This window comes from Cucurbita maxima, unplaced genomic scaffold (genome assembly GCF_002738345.1).
Source record: "Cucurbita maxima cultivar Rimu unplaced genomic scaffold, Cmax_1.0 Cma_Scf00017, whole genome shotgun sequence".
In the NCBI taxonomy this organism is placed as follows: Eukaryota; Viridiplantae; Streptophyta; class Magnoliopsida; order Cucurbitales; family Cucurbitaceae; genus Cucurbita; species Cucurbita maxima.
In genome coordinates, this window is record NW_019272033.1 from 4,516,764 (window position 1) to 4,538,074 (window position 21,311).

At 40.1% G+C, this 21,311-nt stretch overlaps 4 protein-coding genes and 1 pseudogene across 12 annotated transcripts; 2 read left to right on the plus strand and 3 right to left on the minus strand.

Annotated features, from left to right (window-relative positions):
• Nucleotides 1–11: 11 nt before the first annotated feature.
• LOC111491897 (coilin-like) lies at nt 12–3,631 on the minus strand. Of its 9 annotated transcripts, none has more exons than XM_023140994.1 (12): nt 3,281–3,627; nt 3,073–3,137; nt 2,729–2,986; nt 2,064–2,241; nt 1,899–1,929; nt 1,776–1,832; nt 1,637–1,677; nt 1,362–1,550; nt 1,143–1,214; nt 926–1,060; nt 450–705; nt 12–363 (listed from the first exon to the last, which is right to left on the minus strand). In XM_023140994.1, the coding sequence occupies exons 1-12, from the start codon at nt 3,473–3,475 to the stop codon at nt 242–244; spliced, it is 1,599 nt and encodes a 532-aa protein (XP_022996762.1). In that variant the 5' UTR covers nt 3,476–3,627; the 3' UTR covers nt 12–241. The 9 variants fall into 9 exon arrangements, with proteins under 9 accessions (XP_022996762.1, XP_022996761.1, XP_022996760.1 ...); XM_023140993.1 differs by having other exon boundaries at nt 1,899–1,932; XM_023140992.1 differs by having other exon boundaries at nt 2,055–2,241.
• A 452-nt stretch (nt 3,632–4,083) lies between these two features.
• On the plus strand, nt 4,084–6,045 carry LOC111491905 (alpha-galactosidase mel1-like). The gene is given in 7 exon segments (XM_023141003.1): nt 4,084–4,291; nt 4,563–4,710; nt 4,862–5,118; nt 5,224–5,351; nt 5,354–5,398; nt 5,593–5,654; nt 5,735–6,045. Coding segments are annotated over 7 exon segments (927 nt in total). The 5' UTR covers nt 4,084–4,211; the 3' UTR covers nt 5,942–6,045.
• A 415-nt stretch (nt 6,046–6,460) lies between these two features.
• Nucleotides 6,461–11,636, plus strand: LOC111491898 (eukaryotic translation initiation factor 4B2-like). The gene is made up of 3 exons (XM_023140996.1): nt 6,461–7,820; nt 10,697–11,122; nt 11,224–11,636. The coding sequence occupies exons 1-3, from the start codon at nt 6,712–6,714 to the stop codon at nt 11,240–11,242; spliced, it is 1,554 nt and encodes a 517-aa protein (XP_022996764.1). The 5' UTR covers nt 6,461–6,711; the 3' UTR covers nt 11,243–11,636.
• Nucleotides 11,637–12,444: 808 nt separating this feature from the next.
• Nucleotides 12,445–18,816, minus strand: LOC111491908 (annotated as a pseudogene).
• Nucleotides 18,817–19,727: 911 nt separating this feature from the next.
• LOC111491904 (ethylene-responsive transcription factor ESR2-like) lies at nt 19,728–20,792 on the minus strand. Its single transcript, XM_023141002.1, has one exon. It carries the CDS (start codon nt 20,769–20,771, stop codon nt 19,767–19,769), a length of 1,005 nt encoding a protein of 334 aa, XP_022996770.1. The 5' UTR covers nt 20,772–20,792; the 3' UTR covers nt 19,728–19,766.
• Between the last annotated feature and the right edge of the window lie 519 nt (nt 20,793–21,311).

The window sequence follows — 21,311 nt, forward strand, 5'->3', positions numbered from 1 at the left end:
ATTCAAGTTTCTCCAGCAGACAAAATGGCTATAGATTCTTGTATTTTGTTTCCATCATCATACACAAGTTCTCCACAACAAAATGAAATTACGTCGATCCTGTGCCTGAACCGAGCCTAACCGCTCACACAAAATGCCTACCTTCCATAGCCTTCCCACTTCTTAAAGAGCAAGTGTACAAAAATTAGGTTTTAATTGAAAGGTAATCAACTGGCCCCACCGGAGTATCTGTCATGGACTATTATGAAGCTCCTTTCCAAGCTTTCTTCTCCCCTCTTCCCCATCCAACTTCCTTGGACAAATTAGCTTTCTTCGCGCTGGAAGCCTGGACAATGTCATCCCATGCATTTTCCTTTCCATTTTCTGAAACCACCAGAAAACAACACACAAGGTTGAGCAAATAAGCAGCTTTACTTATTCCTAACACACAACGCAAGTCGCGTCTGTACCCCGTTTACTGGTATCGTTTTCCCACTTCTTTCTCCAGCTTTGTTTTGATGCCCTGCCCTGGTTCTCCCATTGTTTACTGCTATCGTTTTCCCACTTCTTCCAGCTTTGTTTTGGTGCAATGGAATGCTTCTCCCACTTGCTCCAGCTTTGTTTTGAAGAAGATGCTTCACTAATATTACCACCACCACCAGCTTCAAAACCTAGCGAGTTTTCATGCTCAACGATTCTGATGTCAACCAGTGAGGAGTAATCAGCCTGCATAAATTAAAAGAGTCAATTAGCAGCTGCCATGCTGTGCTTTCCATCTTGTTCATCGATCATGAAGCTGAGCCTAGCCTGACAACAGAAAACACACATCTGGCAAGTGTAATCTAATTTTGTTTGATTGTCCCCAATCACATATGCTTATCTGATTAACTCCCACTTCAAGTGAACAGCATAACTAAAGATGATAGATGATGGCTAATTTGAGCACCTTTAAAGACCCATCTTCCGCATATGGATGCTTGACTGCTTCCTCGTTCATTGCCTTAAAAACAAACGGATATTCTGGAACAGGAATCATCATAATCTTATTTGCTTCAGGATTACACCATGATACCTTTCCAACCTAACAGGGATTGAGCAAAGGATAATTATGGGCCTCATCGAAAATATTAATATATTGTAAAGGGAACCAAAGGAATTATTACTCTGAAGGAGGAAAGTTGTGGAGTCCATGACGATGATAATTCAATTAAACGATATGCAATTATATCACCTCTCTGCAATATAGAAGTTCATAGCTGAGATGATTCCAACACCAAATAATGGTCAATTTAGACATATCCAAGTAACAGAAGCTAATTCCAGATTAGGAAAGGACAATTCAATATTTACACAGAAACATGTAAAACTTATCGAAAACAAACCTCAGGCAAGCTCAAACAAGGTCTGAGTTCATTGAAGTCAATTGGACATTTCCTACTTGATAAATCTTTTTTAGCTTGTGACTTGGAACTTTCTCCTTCACAGTTGCAATTACTCGTCCAAAATGAGGATTTCCCTTTACCCCATTTTTTTTCATTCTTAATTGTTATCCCATTTGACCGCGCGGTGTCCTGAAACACTCGATTCAAATGTCAAAGAACTTGGTTTCACTTGCAAGGACTATAAAAGCAAAGAGCTCTAAGCACAGGGATAATACCATTGAAGCTTGAGCTGGACGCACAAACTGGTTAGCTTCTCCTGGAACGAACACAAATTAAAATACACACGTTAGCACTTGCACCAAGCAGCATAAAGTTGTAACACGAATTTTGAAAGAATGAGAAACACAAACGGACCTTGATCAAGAGGCAGAAAACGAACATGTCCTGGTCTAGTTTCCACGGGGATAATTCCTTCATCAACACTACTGCCATCTAGCTGTTCAGAGTCCTCAAAGTAATTCTCAACAGGTAACTTACCGTTACTATTTCGAACTATTCGTTGCTGTACCTGCTGAACGATCAATGAATAAACATCACTTTTAATGCTTAAAATGGAGATTTTTTATGAAGGAAAGGCCTTCCTTATTTAAATTCAACTACAATGACATGATATAACATCCTCAAAAGACTTACTTTACGAACCTTTTGGTTGTTGTTTGTATCAGTATGACCATTGGATGATTTGCGCTTCTCGACCAGACTCTTTTCAGAAAGAGAAACTTCCTGCTGCGATCTACAATTATGGTCTGTATGAAACTGCTGAAGATTTGATGGAGAAGCCAGACATTTGTCAGTTGGAGCAAATCTATTTTTCTTCTTCCTACAATTTGGATAATATAATAAGCATCAGATAGTTCATGCAGGGTACAACTTCGCCAAACTAAATGAAAAATGCTCTAAAACTAGCATATGGATATTGGTCATGTATCTACAACAGAATGAGACGGCATCACATGAAGACCATTGTGGCTGTTATTGATCGACAGCAGTTGCACAGTCAAGATGTGATGCTATCAATGAACAACCAAAACCCAGTTTACAACAACACAAATCATTCACCATCCCTTAACAATCACAGCATGAACCAACAAACTCGTGGCTCTAACATCCCAGTACTTGTTTTACATTAGACTAGAATCATAAATGGCATCATTCACATTGAAGCAGCTAGCACAAACAAAAGCAAGATATGAGGATCAAGCACCATCAAGAACATGGTATTTGAACTAGAAATGTTGCCTGCATATAAGAATCTAATGCTATACGATTCTTTAGATTTAGCATTGATAGAGACTGGTACTAAATACTTTGAGCTGTGAACTGTTTTCAGTGCCTTCCTTTTCCTGCAAACTGTTTTCTCTTTGCTTCCCACATCCAATGTGCCTTCCAACTGATTCAGCAGATCATAAGGTTCATCATCTTGATCTGCTTCATTTTTGTAGTCAGTACAATCCTGCACAAGCTCCTCGTTGGCTAGAAGCTGAACATCTAGACCAGCAGGTTGCCCCTCCTCCATGTCTGCCATCGTCTCAACTGCAATCACATTGTCCTCATTCTTGTTCACCCTGTTAGAAGAACAATACGGCAAACTGGGAGACTTGGTCTTATAGAAACGAAGTATTCAAAGAGCAAATATCGCCCACAAACTGACCTAACAATATCTCCATCCTTCAAAATAGAAGTAGGCTCAAAGGGTGGTAGAACAAACCCATCCATCTGCAAGAGGGAAAAGATGAGCTAAGCATGCATATCGCTGGAAGTGCCTAATCAAAGACAACCAAACAACTCTCCCCCCTCCTCCATGGGGAATTGCAAGTGAGAAGAACCCAGAGAAAGCGAGAGAGAAAAAACAAACTTACAGAAAGAAGGAGGCCATGAGGACAAGCATCGCGAAGAAGGAAAAGGTCGAGAAGATAGGAGGAGAAGTCGGAAATGGAATGGAGGTGGGGTTTGAGAAGAACCCAACTCCGTTTCAGTCCATTTTTCCTGTGCGGCTTGCTCAGTAGGTGCCCCTCTTCGAAAACCAAACGCACTCTTACTGTCCCCGAATTCATCGATCATCCGAACAAACCCGACACCAACCAAGATTGCTTGCAATTCGCAACAAATGGAAGATGCAATTAGGCTTCAAATCGCTCGATTGCTTCGGTGCTTGCTTTCAATTATTTATTTATTTAATTAGCACAAAATCACACCTTTTCTCTCTCGATTTTTAAACTCAATTGCATTAGCCTTTACCTTCAATTTTATTTAGTCAATTAAATTTGATGTATAGATAAATGCTTATAAATCATCTTACAAATAAACATTCCTTATTTAGTGTCAAAATAAAGAACATAATACAATTTTTTGTGATAAGATAGGGATTTCGATTAGGATAAGAATAAACCTTTTAAATAAGCTAAATGAATAAAAATAGGTCTTACCCGTAAAAATATTTATACACCGATAATGTATTGTTTCAAAAATGACTTGAATAGTATTTTCTTGTTTGGATTTGAATCGAAAGTTGTAGTACACAGAGTTTAAAAATTTATCTGTGGACACGGAGTAATCCCTCAACCATAACAAAAAAAATTGAATTTTTTTTCATTGTTTCTATATGGATAAGAATGGTTAATCTCAATGATCCATGCACTAAAGAAAAACTAGTGTCACCCTTTCCGCGTATTGTTATTTAAACGGGTTTTTATTGTTTTTGTAATTCACATTTATAATTTAGTAGTATAAAAACAACTCTGTTTCATGGTCTATTCTGAATTTGATAGTTGAGAACAGCCATTGCTGTAGATGGCTCACATCATGAAAGAAGTCTTCTTCAACTCTCTCTGCTTTTGCTTCTTCTTCTGTTCCGTGTTTCAATTCAATCGGTGCGTAAATCTCTCCTTTCTCTCACTTTTCTTTCCAGTACTATAGCTGATATGCTCTTTAACTCTGTGTTGTTTAAAGGATTCTGTTGCTTCCTCTCTATTGTTGCTACAAATTTAGAGATGTGATAGGTTTGAAACTTTCTGTGAAGCCCATCTGTGAGCTAGTGTTGTGTAGTGAACTTCATTAACTTTGGATCATCTAGGGCTATGGTTTGGATGAAGCCTCTGGATTTACTAATCATATGGTGCATACTAACTTTAATCTTTTTAGGGTGTCCTCACAAACTGGAACAGAACGTGCTGCCGTCCCGCCGAGAGGTTGGAACTCCTATAATTCATTTTCCTGGATTATTTCTGAAGAAGAATACCAAAAAAATGCAGAGGTTGTGGCCAATCGGCTTAAGTCTAAGGGATATGAGGTAGGGCTTTGGTAACTGACTGAAAATTGTGCCGATAACATTGCTCCTTTTATGATCTAATTAATGTGCGCATTCCTTTAGATTTGTTGTAATGTAATGCGGTAAAATGGTGGTAAGATGATTAATCTTCTCGTTTGTTTGATGGATGCAGTACGTGGTTGTGGATTACCTGTGGTATAGGAGAAAGGTTCCTGGTGCTTACGCTGATTCTCTTGGATTCGATGTGATTGATGAATGGGGGAGGATGGTCCCGGACCCGAGTCGATGGCCTTCCTCGCAAGGTGGAAAGGGATTCACTGAAGTAGCTAAGAAAGTTCATGATATGGGTTTGAGGTTTGGAATTCGTGTCATGAGAGGAATAAGTACACAGGCAGTCAATGCTAATACGCCTATATTGGACATTTCAAAGGTAACTTAGATCCCTTATTTTTCTGTATTACACGAGCATTTGTAAATAGTCAGCCCTGAAACACACACGGGAGAAATGATTATAAGGTTCTCAATTGCTTGGTCGGGAAGTGCCTATGTAGAATCCGGGAGAAAGTGGTTTGCAAGTGATATAGGGGACAAGTCGAGGACTTGTGGATGGATGAAAAATGGTTTCATGAGTGTGAACATGGATTCAGGAGCTTCAAAAGCCTTCTTAGGTCCCTTTATCAACAATATGCTGATTGGGGTGTTGATTTTGGTAAGTTTACTGTCGTTGACACAACGCAAGCTCACTTTCTACATGCTTGCATGCCTCTCTCGAAGTATTTGAAATGTTTTAGATTTGTGATGAATTTCATTTTGTTCTTTAGAGTAAGATGTCTGAACCAAAAAGATCTTGCCATTACCTGAAATCTTGATACTAGCCTGAAATGATCATTCTTTTTCTGGCAGTGAAACATGATTGTGTCTTCGGCGATGATTTGGATTTACCTCAAATAAGCTTTGTATCCGATGTATGTTCTCTTCTGTCTCTGTCACAGACACATGTAATCGTTACTCATACGCTCAATGCTAATTCATTAAGTATGCACAGGTTCTTAAACAACTTGAGCGCCCAATATTGTTTTCTCTGTCCCCTGGAAAAACTGCGACGCCAGCCATGGCCAAGGATGTAAGTGGGCTGGTTAACATGTATAGAATATCAGGTGAGGTATATGCTGCTGTCTTCAATCTCAACAACGAGAAGCCTCAGAGCTTGCGGAGGCACTTCCGGGCAAGGGCAGGGTCAACCTTCCTGTAAATGCAGAGAGGAATGGAGTGGAAAAGAGTTTTTGGAGTGATGTCAGGGTCGACCGTAGCTGCACCACTTCAAACCCATGCCTCTGCTCCGTTTACCATCAGCTGCGGCTATGGAACCTCTCTGTTTTGATCTTGTTAAGAAAAATATGATAATGAAAATATAATATTTAGAAAAATAGATATATTTAAAAAATTGTCACAAAATGGCGGTGACGAATTAAGGTAGGGGCCTTTATATGTTCAAAATTGAATGGGAAATTGAAAGTTGTTAAAATTGAGAACCCATGGCGCAGAAGTGAAGGCTGCGTCGATTCCAAATTATTGGTACGCTAGGGATGGAATGGAGAATACAACGCATCCTGACCGTCCAATAGGTTGAAGTCAGCAAACACAGATCCTCGTCCACGTGGCCACTGCTTCTTTTCTGCCCCGTTTGATCACTTTCCCTGCGGGCGCGTGGGCACCAAACTCCCATATATTCTCCACGCCCACACGACTCCCCCACTCATCTCCCCACTCTTCCATCCATTTCAATTACAAAGCATCGAAGAGGGGTTCTATAAAATCCTTCTTCCTCTCTCTCAACGACCGTTTCCATTTTCTATTTCCATCGCATGTTCTCTGAGCTCCGGCTCCATTAACGGAGCCTAGCTCATTCACCAAACTCCAATTTTTCGTCTAGATCTCTCTTCTTCCTCTATTTCACTACTTGCGATTTCTGGATCTCGAGCTTCAACCAAACCAAACCAAACCAAACCAAACGAGATACAAATGTCAAAACCCTGGGGTGGAATCGGAGCCTGGGCCGCTGATGCCGAGCGTGCTGAGGATGAGGAGCGAGAGGCGCAAGCTGCTGCGGCCGCTTCCCAAGCAGAATCCAAGAATTTCCCTAGCCTTAGGGAAGCCGTCAGCACCAAGCCCAAGAAAAAGAAGATGTCGCTGTCGGAATTCACTATGGGGACCTTGACGGGTCATGGCGCCGGCGGTAGGCTAACGGACAGCCAGGGCTTGACCCCGGAGGAGATGATTCGGCTTCCAACTGGTCCAAAAGACCGCTCTGGTGAGGAAGTACGTTCTGGCCGGCTTGGTGGGGGATTTCCCACTTATGATCGCCAAGGTATGTCTGCTGGTCGATTTCGAGACCGTGATGATGGCGATGGGTCCTGGGGTGGTGGTCGACGATCTTATGGCGGGTTTGATGAGGAACGCAGGGGCTCATCTCCTAGGGCTTCCAATTTCGATCAACCTTCGAGGGCTGACGAGGTGGATAATTGGGCAATGACGAAGAGATCTCCCACATTGGATTCAGGTCGACAAAATAGGTATGGGTCGCTAGGCGGTGGCGTGGGTGGAATTGCATCTAGGGCAGACGAGGTCGATAACTGGGCACGTGAGAAAAAGCCTATTCCATCGAGATCCTCCACATTCGGTTCCGGTTATCGTGAGGCTAATGAGCCTGATCGATGGGGTAGAGGCCGTTCACGTGATAGTGTCACAGAACGACCCCGATTAGTGTTGGATCCACCCAAAGGTAATGTCGTAACAAATGAAGCAACAAGGACGAACAAGCCAAACCCTTTTGGAGCAGCAAGGCCGAGAGAGGAGGTTTTGGCCGAGAAAGGATTGGATTGGAAGAAGCTGGATACAGAAATTGAGGCCAAAAAAACCAGTAGGCCAACTAGTGCTCACTCTAGCAGGCCTTCGAGTGCTCAATCCAGCCGTTCGGAGGGTCCAGGATTACAGGGCGTAGAAAATGTGGTGAAGCCGAGGCCAAAAGTCAATCCATTTGGGGATGCCAAACCTAGGGAGGTTTTGCTGGAGGAACGTGGCAAGGATTGGCGAAAGATAGATCTGCAACTTGAGCATCGTGCTGTTGACAGGTCTAATTTCACTTTTAGTATTGTTAATCTCTATCTCTCTGTTATGGTTCGTTGCTGGGGACAATTTCTTTGTTTTCTGATTGTCATTTGCTTCTCGGAGGCAAACTTTTCCGGTGTGAAACTGGCTGGAGTTGTTCTATTGAGGATTAGGTGTAACTTGATTTTTTCTGATGACTAGCTATCGTCTTAGAATGGGAACTTGAGTGACCACATATTTCATATAATTATGTCCAGCTTGTTTACTTCGGTGTTGGAGTCATTGCCTAATATAGTTTGTTTGGGTCCTTTATTTGGTTTAGAGACATAGGGAGTCAGTTAGAATTTTGGTTTAAATCCTGTTAACCCATGAACTATTAGATATAGTTTGTTTGGGTCCTTTATTTTCAACTTTTGATTCATGAACTTCGCTTAAAGAACTTTCACTCTCATTGGACTGGACATTGGACTCTCCTATGTTTATGCTAAATCATTTATGGCATATGTCCTGGATGGCGGATACACAATCCAACTTCCGACACGTGGGCTAGAGCACAATACCGGCACACTCGTGTCGTCTGATACTGTCCTTGAATAATTCATTTCAAAGGAAGACACTCGTCTCGCTATACTCGTTCTTACTGTGACACACGTATGTGCCACAGGGTATCTCGCGTAGGCCACAAGGCCTAGGTGTGAGCTGACACCATGCCTCCCCCCATAGCCCATTTTTAGGCATTTTCAATCTTCCTTGGGCAAACGTCATTTTGGCAAATGGTCGTACGATGTCGAGGAGCATCTGTTCGGTGTCTGATTGACACAAAATTTGGCAAGCATTCATATTTCATATGAATGGACTTGACTCTAGAACCACATGCCCAAATTCCCTTTCGAAATCCCAACTTTTGAGGTTAAGGCCTGGGCCCTACCCGACCCTTCAACAAGCCTATCTCTGACACTCGTGTCTACTCGTTGCCCCTATCTTTCTCATGCCTTGTCTTCTCTTCAATGCTCACTTTGTGTGGCGTGTTGGATGATGCACCGTCCTCTTCGGTCGCATCATGACACACGTCTAGGCCATTGCATGGCTGGATGGGCACCACTTGAGGGTCGCCACTTTGCTTGTCGCAACGTGAGGGTCACAACCTACTCTCTTCATAGTATGATTGTTACTAGCGAAGTTATTCAGAAGACTTCAGAGGAGGAGAACCACACTTTAAACGAAGGAAGTAAATAGACTAGCCCAAATATTTGAAGAGAAAGGGCTCGAAAAAGAATAAGAAGGGAAAAGGTGGTGGATAAAAATGTGTCTTTGTGACTCATTTGCTTCTTTACGTAGAGTGTCACGGTCATACATCTTCGACAATGGGGCATCATTATCTTGACACGCTCATGACAAGCCTTAAAGGGAACATAAGCCCTCTTCACGTTTTTTGCCCGACTTTGTGGCTTCGTCGGACCTTGGGCGAGGTTCACCTTTGCCAATAGAACACAACTTGTGCGGAATACAAGCTTGTTTAGCTACACACGCCGCTTGTGCGTTCATGTTCAATCATCTGTGACTCTAGCCGATTTACCTCTACACTAAGCCAAGTTATTCGATTTAACTTTGCCTTTACTCTAGGTCAAATTCATTCGGCTTGACTTTGCCTTTACTCTAAGTCCAAGTCATTCGGCTCCACTTTGCCTTTACTCTAGGTCAAAGTCATTCGGCTCAACTTTGCCTTTACTCTAGCCCAAAGTCTCTCGTGTGCAACATCGCATCTCAGTAATTATCTTGGTTCCCAGCGACACGACCATGCATCGTGATGCCGTCCCATGTCCCGGGACAGTTCGATCATATTGGCTTGCTCGGACATGTCCATCGAGACATCTCGAACATCCATCCATTCGGGTTCTCATAGGGGCATGAACTCCCCCTTGTTCATGGCATGTCATTGACAGGTTCCGTACCGGATAGTGGGTACATATTCCAACTTCTGACACATGGGTTAGGGTGCAACGTCGGCACACCCGTGTCGTCTGATACTATCCTTGAAAAACCCATTTCAAAGGTAGATGCCTAAGACATTTGTTTTGGAATGCTTGCCACCCACGCTATGACATACGTATGTGCTACAAGGTAGCTCGCTTAGGCCACAGGGCCTAGGGGTGGTGGAGAGCTGACACCATGGCTCTCCTTATAGTACATTTTGAGACATTTCAAATCTTTTTGGAGTAGATGTCGTTTTGGCGAGCAGTCATGCGGCCCCATTGAGCGTCCGTCAAGTATTTGATTGACTCCAAATTTGTTGAGCTTTCTTCTTTCATATAGAGGAACTTAACTCTAGAGTTACATGCCGAACCTCATATTGAAACCCTGACTTATAAGGTTATGACTCGAGGTCGTACCCTGCCCTCTCCGAACTTGTCTTCAACTCTCGTGTCACCTCGTTCTCTCCAACCTTTGCTGTCAAATAATTGGATGCTAAGAATCAACCATGAGAGTAGTTTTTCCAACTCCTTTAGAGATTCATTATATGTTGATTAGAGTTTAGGAAATGTAGGTTTTTATGCTTATAATTTGAATACAGGAACTGAATGTTGAATCACTACGAAATGAAATTATAACATCAGGTTTCTCTTCTAGTGTATTACTTTTCTTTCTGGACCTGGGATCTTGGAGAGACTTCTCTATCTATCTTGTGCTGTGCAGTTTAAGTTTTATGGAATAAATTTTTATTTTTTAAACAAAAGAAAGATGAAAATATTTTATTTAAAGGTGGTACAGGTCTATGCGGCCGTTGGTGGCTTAGTCTGCAAATATTGTATTTTTTCATGAAACTGTTGGACGAAGTGAAGCTTTACTTATCTATCTCATATCACCTTCACATTGAACTGTGTCTACTTTTTTACCACAGGCCTGAAACAGAAGAGGAAAAGATGTTGAAGGAGGAAATTAATGTTCTAAGAAAGGAACTTGAGGAAGGCTTACATCTGAATACCAACAAAGAATCGGTGCAAGAATCTGCTGGAGAGATGCAAAAGCTGCGTGACAGAATAAATAAAAAAGAACGTGAACTGGAGATGTTGATCCTTGATTTGGATGATAAAGTTCGGTTTGGGAAGAAAGCCACTGAAAGACCTGGCTCTGGAGCAGGCAAGGCTGCTGCCTTTCAAGAAAGACCGCCTTCTCAAGGATCCTTTGATGAGTCCAGAAGTTTTGAGTCTGTGGACAGACCTCGATCACGAGGCACTACGGATGTATGGAGTAGGTCTGCTGATGATAGAAAACCAATCCAAGGTGCCAGAGATGGAGGATTTTTGGGTAACAGAAACATAGAGAGGTTTGGATTTGTTTGTCATTTTGTTCCTTTTTGCTTATTCTGTTTGTTCCAAATTTGTCATTTTTTGAATCTCAAATATTTCATTTCTGTTCTTATTGCAGGTCGAGGGATAGATGGTAAGCTTGCTTTGTGGATACCATTGATTTTACGATCTTGTTTGAGTATCGGAAGCCAAGATACATTGGTCTCACCTTTTACGATGTTTTTTCTTTTCTTTTTTGAGCTCCAGAAATTGGAGGCGAGAGAACTACTTGTCTGGTGCCAAACTTTTGTTACCCTTCAAACGATGTAAAATTGCTATTTTTTTTCTTATTTTTTGTTGAAATTGAGGAGCCTGTATTATGGTTAGGACTCGAATTATAACCAGACAGTTGGGATTCCCTAGTTCTTTTTTTCTTCTTTTTGTCTTGTAATAGTCATACTGTGTCATACAGCTAGTTCGGTTGGTTTTGGTCATGGACATAACAATCTAAGTTCCATTTGCACGTGAAAGATGCTATAAACTCCTGTTTTTCATGCCTGTTCCATAGGAACAAAATGGTCAAAATTGTTGTTCCAATGATTGGATAATATGAATTCTAACCCAAAGTTGGTGCTATTCATCCTTTTTGTTTACTTGTTGACTATTTTTAGCTTGCTGGGGGACTGGTTTTAGAACGGTTATTAAATTAATTTAAAACATGTACAGCGACAGAAAATCGTTTTAAAGAAAATGTACATATGTTTTCATTGTTACAGGGCTTAAAAGATGATCAAACAGGCCTCGAACCAAGAGTTTTACCAAGTTAAGTTGGGTTAATGATGATTTTTCCTTAAAAACTTCTTTTCAAAAATCTTCTTTTTAGGAAGAAAGATTTTGGAATTGAGATATTAAGATCTCTTTTATGTGAAAGATATAATGCAATAATAAGAAAGATGAGATATTTATTCAAAAATAAAAAGATGAGATGTGACCAAACATGAATAAGAGAATCTTAGTAGAAGAAATATTGGTAGATGGAACATACCTAAGATATCAAATAAAATTGATATTAATCATGGAGATGGAAAAATTTAGTGCTCGTTCGATGGAATGATTTATAAGCATCAATTTGAATGGCAGTTGTTGGCATGCAGCGAGGTGAGGACAAGATAAAAACCATGCCACCAAAGCAGTCCAACCTAACCAGTAGGCTTCCTCTGGGTTATTATTTTCATCCTATAAAGTCCAAACTTAACTCATGTTCTTAAAATACAACTTCTTGCCATTGTTAAAGGGAATAAAGAGGTCTATTGTCGTAACTAGTGATATAAAATATGTCTACATAGATATTAAAAAAACATTAGGCAATGTTTGTCCTGTCGATTGAAAGTAATCTTAAAATACTGTACGACTATACTTGGGAATGAATACAAAGAAGGAAATTAAATTAAAAACTAAAGAAAAGAAAAGAAAAGAAAAGGCCAAAGAAAGTGATGGAAAAAAGGTAAAAGTAGACCAGTAAAAAGATGTGCAGAATATAGATATAGATCTTATGAAATTTACGGAGATATATTCATATTGCAATGAAAGCTAATAGTTAGCAAACACGAAATAAAAACAATAAGAGAGAGAGAGAGAGAACAAACCCGTCGCTGTGAGATTAGGGCGGACTGGTGATGGGCAATGAAGATAGGGATGATAATTGGGCATGAAGATGATCTCCTATCTGGCATGTCTAATCCTGTCCTTCTATAATTCAATCCCTCTTTGTTTACCTCATCTTTCTCTCTCATGATGGGTCCATTTGTTGCTCATCAATCTTCTAAAATATTTCTTCTTTTTTTTCTCTCTCTCTTGTATTCTTTGATTCTTTCTGGGGAATTGGAATTGGAATTGGGAGCTAATTCTGATTCATCAATTCTAAATTTGTAAAAACAAAACTTCAAGAGAACCCACTTTTGTTTTTTCCATATCTTTCGATTTGCATTCATCATTCTTCATTCGATCTTCCAAGCATAGAGAAACAAACAAAATTTGGATGACCCAGCTGCATTCTCAACCTCCCCGGAAGTAGAAATCACTTCTCTAATGGACATTCCTGTGGTTGATGTCAAGGCAGAGGGTGGAGGAGCAGATGGCGATGTTGATGGAAGTGATGATGATGGAGATTCAGACCATGATGAGATTGGCCTGAATATGAAAAGCCCGTACCTGGGACCAGAACCAAACAGCCAATCGTGGACATCCCAGTAAACTTCTAATCTCGTTCTGCTGATTAATACAGATTCATTTCCTCTGAACTTCCAGTGAAGGTGCTTGATCTTGATTGCTGGTTGGCCATCGATCTTCATCTCCAGTTCTGGATCGAATGAATCAGAAACACTGGGATTTGTATTCACGTTGATAAACTCAATTGAGATGGTATGGAGCTTGCCTTTCTCATGGAATTGAATTCTGGTGGAGAACATTTTCTTCCCAAATACATGTTCCTTCTTCGAAACCAGAGTCGGCTCTATCAAAGCTGGCCGACAACCTGTTTTTCTGAAGGCATCTTTCTTGAGATCCCCAATAAGCAAAACAACTTCCTCTTCACAGACGACGGCCACATAGTAATCTGACTGTGGTTCTGTCTCTCCACTGAATTTTGCACTCTTGAGGTCCCAAACCACATCTACAGCTCGACCATCGACTTCAAAATGCTTAGAACCTTGTTTTCTCCAGAAGTACCATGGCTTCATTTCAACCTTACACTGATATTGCTCGTTTCCTTCTGGTCCTTGAACACAGATGGACAGGCCATGAAGTAACAGATTCTTGCACCAAGTCACTGTGATGAGGCGACACTGACCAACGATCTTTGTTTGATACATTGACATAAACACACTCTGTCCTGACCTGATTACTGAACCCGGATCATTACTTGGCCTCTCCCCAAATGAGAAGCAAGCAGGAATTCCAATTGAATCGTGCATGGCTTCAGTGAATCCAACAAGCCTAATTGTTTTTAGAAGCTGGAAATGAGTTTGGGCCAAACTAGCTGAAAATGATGACAGTAGAAAACAGAAAGGAGGAGGCAGAGAGAGAGAAAGAGAGAGAGAGAGGATCTGGACGAGAATATTATTACCACCGTCCCAGAGATCTATTTCAGGGGTGCTGGTGGACAACTTCTTGGCAGTTTGTGCTTAGCAAGAGGAAAGAACCCATTATCTGAACTGGCAGCTGTGAATGTGGAAAAGGAGGGACGAGGAAGAAAGAACTGGCCGCATTTTATAATGGAAAATACCATCTGCAAGCTGTGTTGAGCATTTCCATGTTCCTTTAGCTAAAAAATAAAAAAAAATAAAAAAAAAATAAAGACTACAGAAATAAAACTATTTATTCTGCTGTACAAGTGATTTGGCCCCAGTAATGGGTATTAACGCCTCCCATCTCCATAAAACTAAACTTTTTCATGCACGGTAAAAAGCAGACAAATCCCATTTCATCCAATGAGAAAAGAATTCATAGAAAGGAAAGATTTTAGGCAGTCTTGGAGGTACACAAACATGTGAGTGAGTGAGGAAAAAAAAGAGAGAGGAACTTCATAAAAATTTGAAAAATCTTTTGGGTTTCTATGTGGGCAGATGTTATTCTAATAATATAATGTGTTCGAGATTTGTAATTTTCACCTGGGTTTCTCCTCCATTGTTTGAACTTTGCAGTGGAACTGTTGGGAAAAGTGACTTGGAAAGGAATCTGAAATATAGATAATGTAGAAATGTAAAAGATCTGGTTAAGATGGCAGAGAAAATGGTCCAATTTCAGTATTCACTGTATTGAGTAACAAGTAGGATTACTTTGAAAGTAGAAAACAATAAAGCATAACCCCACTTGTCTGCAGATGAACATGAAGCATACAGATAAAAACCAACAAAATATCAGACAGCTTCAAATTCCCTATATCCGAATGACTTACGAGTCATTGTGTGTGCCTAACCAAAGTTATCATTATTATGTTGAATAAGAATTAATGAAACATAGGGATGGGGCTAATCGACAAAATTGTTAATACTAATTAGTGTACTCCCCCACGACAACACCTCCATCGGACTTTGATCAATATTTTTGTCCAGTATAATCGACCTAGCAGTTCTGCGACGACAATCACCCACTTAAAACAACAGTTTTAAGTCCAGGCTTAAACATTGATCATCTTAATATTTCACAAAGCATCAGAACTAGATTTGCTGTGAGCACAGAATTTCGCTCTGTAAAACAAAATAGAGATGAAAAGGATGGAGCACGACTGAAAAGGGGGTGGTGGGATTGGATTTTAATTGGTGTAGACGTTCACAAGAACCAACATTGAATAAAGAAGACATTTCTTTTTCTTCAATTATTGGCGGTAGCAATCAACAAATTTATACAGTCAATTTAATTAGACGCACAAACTTGACACTCATCATCAAACGAATTTCAAAATATTAATAAAGGTTAAAAGAGGGGCATAATTCAAGAAAAAGTTCCGGCATTTGATAAGTAGTAGAAAGAATCAGAATCAACCTGGCTGGACCTATACTTGGCAAGCCAAAAATGAAATAATCAAATCTGCTTTTCTGAACCCATTTTTTCGGTTATCGATACTCAATGGTGAAAGTTATCCATTTACCAGAGATCACCAAATCAAACTTGAAAGTAACAGGAACTCTCAAATCCTCTTGCAATCGAAGGAGCTCAAGTCGAATATCATTATGGTAATGTCATCCAGACTACCCCTACTCAGAGCAAGATCTACAAGTTCCTAACATGCAGCCACAAGTCTACTGGAAGTGGGTATCTTCCTATAGCAATCATTATTCTCCTCAGGTGAAAATTCTAACTTCATCTTTTTACGTCTGACCAATGATATTCTCCTTGATTTTGATACAGGACTTACAAATTCACAAGCATAGTCATATTCACCTTCTTCACAGCTATCAATTGCCTTTTCACTGATTGGAGATTGGCCCACCCCCACTTTCGGTTGCGTGGCTAATGAAACTCTCCGTAGTTTTGATGGACTTGAATTCAGAGAGCAACGGGTACGGCTAATGTTTCTCAAGGGAACCTTTTGATATCCTGAAACTTTTAACCATCAACCGCGGTTGTGTCACAACATCAACAGTCTCTTGGTTTCCAACCTATGAAATTTTGTAACTTCAAAGTTAACAACAATTACCAAAACAGCACAATCATCTACCCTCTGATTGATTTGATATTCAAAAATTAGTTTCTTTCTTGAGCAGGTTAAGAACGCTACAGAACAACTCCCCAGGTAGAAATGGAAGCGATTGAATAACTTAACAGATTTCTTAATACTACATCTGCTTCATCTTTATGCTCAAGTTTATTCCCTGTTAATGCCCTCTGAGAACATGATTTATTTCTGGTAAGTAAACTTGAAGATCAATCAGCTACACTCCGAATTCAGAATCTCATTATCATCTCAGGACACAAATTCATTATGCTATCCGTATAACTCAAGCTGCTTTAACACATGGTCCACAGAGAATACTCTCACGTGGTGCGTTTTGCTGAACATTAGTAGAAGATAAGGTGACCAAGTACAGATGTATATATGTGAGTATGTATACATCCTTTTAATATTCTCTTTGAAAAAGTTATTTTGCAAATATTTTTGTAACTATTCATAGATAGGACTTTCTTTTGTAATCTATTTCATCAATCAATAAAATAGTTTCTGTTTGCAGAATTATTTGGGAATAAGACATATTTCCTAAAGCAAGCCTTTTCAACAAATGATTTTATTGCAACATCTCAGATATCGTCTATTGAAGAGACACCCAACTTCATTGGTTTTCTTTTATATTGGATTCTTTTAAATCATCTTTTCAAGAGCTGGTTTCAACTTGTTTCTTTCAAATTGTATTCTCACTCATCATTGAAGAGAAGATTTCGAACTTCATTTAATGAAATCCTCTTTATAAGTGATTTCATTCAGAACTATCACGATTTTCAGTTTTTCTAACTAATTATTATTTTAATTTGTAGGAAGCAGAAAATGTATTCAAATGAAGAAGCCATTTACAAAAAAGAGACACGAGTTATCCCAGAAAGTCACAGAATTACAAAAAGGCTTCCCAATCGACACTCAAAAAAATTTCAAATTTGTTTCCAAACAATTTTTGTAAGTACACAATATTTTAAAAAATAATCCCATGCATATGTAAATGTGTGTACATATTTTTAGGAAACTCATCCATACCTTTTCCCATAGCCCACATCAGTTGCTGAAACAAGGAATTCCATGTGTTCACAAAGAAGTAGTACCTTTGAATCAGGCTCTGCCAGCACCCAGTCCTTTAAGTGAGCATCTCTGCTGTTGAAGGAATGACTAAACCCTAGCTTTAATTATATCTGCATTATTAGTTTAGGAATTTAGTTACATTTCTTTTTCTATATTGTTACCAGATATCTAGGTATCTAGCCAGTCTTTATCTACTATAAAAGGCACATGTATCTCCCTAAACATTAAGAAAAACATGACCAAGACATAGAAAGAACTCCATGAACAATCTCCAATGCCTCTAGAAACAGAAAGAACTCCATGGACTTTCCATGCCCCCCCATGAATCTTAACACATCCACCATACATCACAATTTAGAGTTCTCTACCTTTAACGTCATCTCTACCCATATTAATCAAGTACACTAGATAACAGTTAGTACCTTGCATTCTATTCTTTTCCGTTCATCCTCCTGTTCAACTCTATGGTCTTTGGTTGCTGCTTCAGCTACTCCACAGCTACAAAAAACAGCTCTACAGTCTCCCAAATTGGAAAGAATTACTTCTTCTCCTTGGTATCAGAGCTGTGACACAGCAGACACCACTGCCTAAACCCTAGAAAATTATGGAAATTTTTATAAAACAGTAGTTCAAGATGGCCAAGAAATTGCATTTTAAGGAGAAAATGTAGCTCCATTTGGCATTACCAGATCCAAGAACCCTTGGTCCGTTTTCAAGACAGCGGCTTTAATTGCGTCCTCCTTCTCTGCAGATCCCATGCAATTGCCCACCACTTGCTACATTTGCAACAAATTCCCCTGCCTTCCTGCCTCCATGGTCATCATAAACGCCAAAAAAGGCCTACGCTAAAATAAGGTTCATCACAGAAGTAAATTAAGCTGCTAGAATTCTAAAAGAAATGAAAGCTCAATTACATCGATTAAGTGGCCTTTCGAGCGAGGAATGATCTTGCGAGTATCTTCCATAAATCTCTTCTTGCCTTTGACGGAGAAAACCCCCACGTGATGTGGAAAATCTGAAAACAGAAATTGAATCAAAATATAAAGAGAGACAAGGGAGATCATGACGAATTAGCAATTTATTCGCACACAAAAGACAGAAACACATATTACAACTTGTGTTTCTAAACAGATTGATGTCATATTGCAACGAAAAAGGACCAGATACTTTAGAAAAGAAGCATCAACGGAAACTCGATAAACGCACAACTTTGAGTTTTCGCAATTAATCTCAAGAGCGATTATGAGATACAAACAGCAGAGGCGGGAAGGCATAATAAGGAGAAAGAGCTAAAAAGTGGACTTAATATAAAGTTCAGGGGAGTAAACAGAGTACTTCAAGTTCACCAGTCCCGCCGGAAGGAACGGAATCGGATCGGGGAGTGGCGGCTCCAAGTTCGTCTGCTTGAACCTCCCGCAAGACGGTATGGATCTCAATCTTTGGCGGGTCTTTCCTTTTAAGATTGAATTACACATTGGGAAAGTTTTATGCTTGTTAATGATAAGTTTACTTAATTAAGAAGAACTTATAATTTTGGTTTAAAGCGTGATTGACTTTGCGGCCCGTTATTATAATTGAGGGAGGGGAGTGTTAAAAACAGCGTATCATCTTATTCAATTTGGTTTCTCCTGCCGCCTCATGTTAAAGGAGATAATTGGTTATTTATAAACTCATGATCAACCACTTAATTAATTAATTAGAGAACATAATCTTATTAATGTTAGTTGGAGTCGGGAGAACATAGAATATAGAGAAAGAATCGATGCTGTGTTTTTTTGATTCATCAATTTTTACTTTTTTGTTTGTACAGAAGAATGGATCCTCGTAAAGTGTAGCTTGGGTTCGTAGTTTCTACTAAAAAAAAAAAAAAAACATTAATTTGACATTAATGGGTGGAAATAATGCAGCAGTATTTTGATTTTGAGAAGACCTTATAGATTTAAAATAAAGTCAAAGGTGGGAAGGTTCAAGAGAGTGAAAGGTTAAAAGGCAATAATGGAAGATGAAAAATGTGTGGTTGAGGCTATTATAGAATGGAATATTTAGAGTAAAAAAATTGAGTATTAAATGAACTCCTCTCCTTCACACGCTTCCATTATAATTTCTCCTTCACTCCCTTTCTCGACCTTTTTATTATCCCATCAATGCCATCCCTTCCTACCAATAACTCTCCATATGAGTATATTATTATCTGCCATTCATGCACGCCATGCAAAGTAGTGAACGTCCTGATTTTGGGTGAGATGGATGTGTATTCCTATTAAACTAATTAAAACACAAGAGGTGGAGGACACTATTTTTTATATTTTTATTTTTATTGTAATCAAAATATATGAAAACAGTTTTGAGTGGCCATTACACAAAACCCTAAATGGAGGAGAGGCGGTGTGATGAGCTCAAGCGTTTTCCAGTTTAGCCGCAAATGCGTTTAAAACCTCCGGGCATTGGAAGATATCATCCACCACCACATTCTCAGGATTCCCAAATGCACGCTCACCACCTTCATTAAACTCCCCCTGGATGCTACAATCTGGGTAATCCAATAAATCCAAGTCAGTAGTGAAGCTCGGTGAGTGTTGGCTGTTCAATTCATCCGCAGCGGGGTCGGATTGATCATGGGGGTTGGAGTTGGAATTCTCGGATTTGGGGAAGAAGCCGTGAATTATCTCTTCCAGCAACCCCGAATCGGGGGAATCCTTTGGGAGAAACTGGGAGGAGTAGTAGTTTTGTTGTTGTACGGAGTGGTCAGGAGGAGGAGAGGCTGCTATTTTGGTCGCCGCGGTATTATTAACCAACGAAGGGGGCTTTGGATTACTAGCATTGGCAGAAGGGAAGTTGAGGAAATCACGAAGAAGAAGCATGTCGAGAGTGGGAGAAGCGGTGTTAATCCTTTGCGCACCGGACCACAGGAACTCGGCCCCTCGGCTGGGAGTGGAAAACATGGGCCAGTTGGATGCGTTCACACGGGGGAGACCCGGGTGAGATTGTTTAGGGAAATTGAAGCGAGGGATTACATACTCATCCGACACTGAGTGAGGGGGTGGGGAGGAAGGGTATACGAAATTGGTGCGAGCCTTCAGGCCACGCATGGACCGTGCGGCGCAGTCGTACGCACGTGCAGCCTCCTCCGCAGTGTCGAACGTCCCAAGCCATCTCCTTTCTTTGGACTGAGGGTCTCGAATCTCCGCGGCGTAACGCCCCCAAGGCCTGCGCCGAACTCCGCGGTACCTCATTGTGGCAGTAGTGGAGTTGTGATCTCGGAGGGTTCGCTTGAGACCGGTGGCGCTGGTGGGAGCGGCGGTGGTAGTGGTGGTGTTGGACTTGATTTGGTAGTCGAGGAAGGGATTATTGGTATTAGTATTATTCGTACTAGTGTTGACACGCCTGAAGGAGTCTTCCATTTTTGAAGAGAGAAAAGAAGAATGACGGAGAAGGAGAGAGGGCGTGCTGTGTTTGAGCAGTAGGATGGGTATCGATGCCACTTGGCTGCACCCGGGTTGCGTGTATTTATAGTACAGGAAGAGGAGCGAGGTCAAGGTGTGGGCTCCCCATCATTTTTCTCTCATATACTTTGTCACAGTTGCAAATTATTTTTGTATTTTAATTCAATAATGCACTCGTTTCTTCATCCAAACACACCATAATACAATTATTGGAAGTATAGAGGTTGGCGGTATTAATATCTCTTTACATATAAATGGGTAGTAATAAAGTTTTTTTTTCATTTATTATTATTTGTTATTTGTATATGTATTTTATGCATAATGGGTAACTATGAGTTAAATGGCTCTACGTACCATCGTATATATGTATAACTGGGGCATCTTATATTGTATGCAATTAATATGCCTTCCCAATAAATTAAACCAGAGGTTTCTGAATATATAAAAAAAAAAAAAAAAAAAAAAAAAAAAAAAAAAAAAAAAAAAAAAAAAAAAAAA

Excerpts from the sequence above, each read along its gene's own strand:
- LOC111491897 (XM_023140986.1), bottom strand. The coding sequence starts at position 3,475 with ATGAATTCGGGGACAGTAAGAGTGCGTTTGGTTTTCGAAGAGGGGCAC. Across the intron at positions 1,551-1,636 it reads GTCCAGCTCAAGCTTCAATG|GACACCGCGCGGTCAAATGG; the intron begins GTATTATCCCTG and ends CGAGTGTTTCAG. Across the intron at positions 706-925 it reads CGGAAGATGGGTCTTTAAAG|GCTGATTACTCCTCACTGGT; the intron begins GTGCTCAAATTA and ends TAATTTATGCAG.
- LOC111491898 (XM_023140996.1), top strand. The coding sequence starts at position 6,712 with ATGTCAAAACCCTGGGGTGGAATCGGAGCCTGGGCCGCTGATGCCGAG. Across the intron at positions 7,821-10,696 it reads GAGCATCGTGCTGTTGACAG|GCCTGAAACAGAAGAGGAAA; the intron begins GTCTAATTTCAC and ends TTTTTACCACAG.
- LOC111491904 (XM_023141002.1), bottom strand. The coding sequence starts at position 20,771 with ATGGAAGACTCCTTCAGGCGTGTCAACACTAGTACGAATAATACTAAT.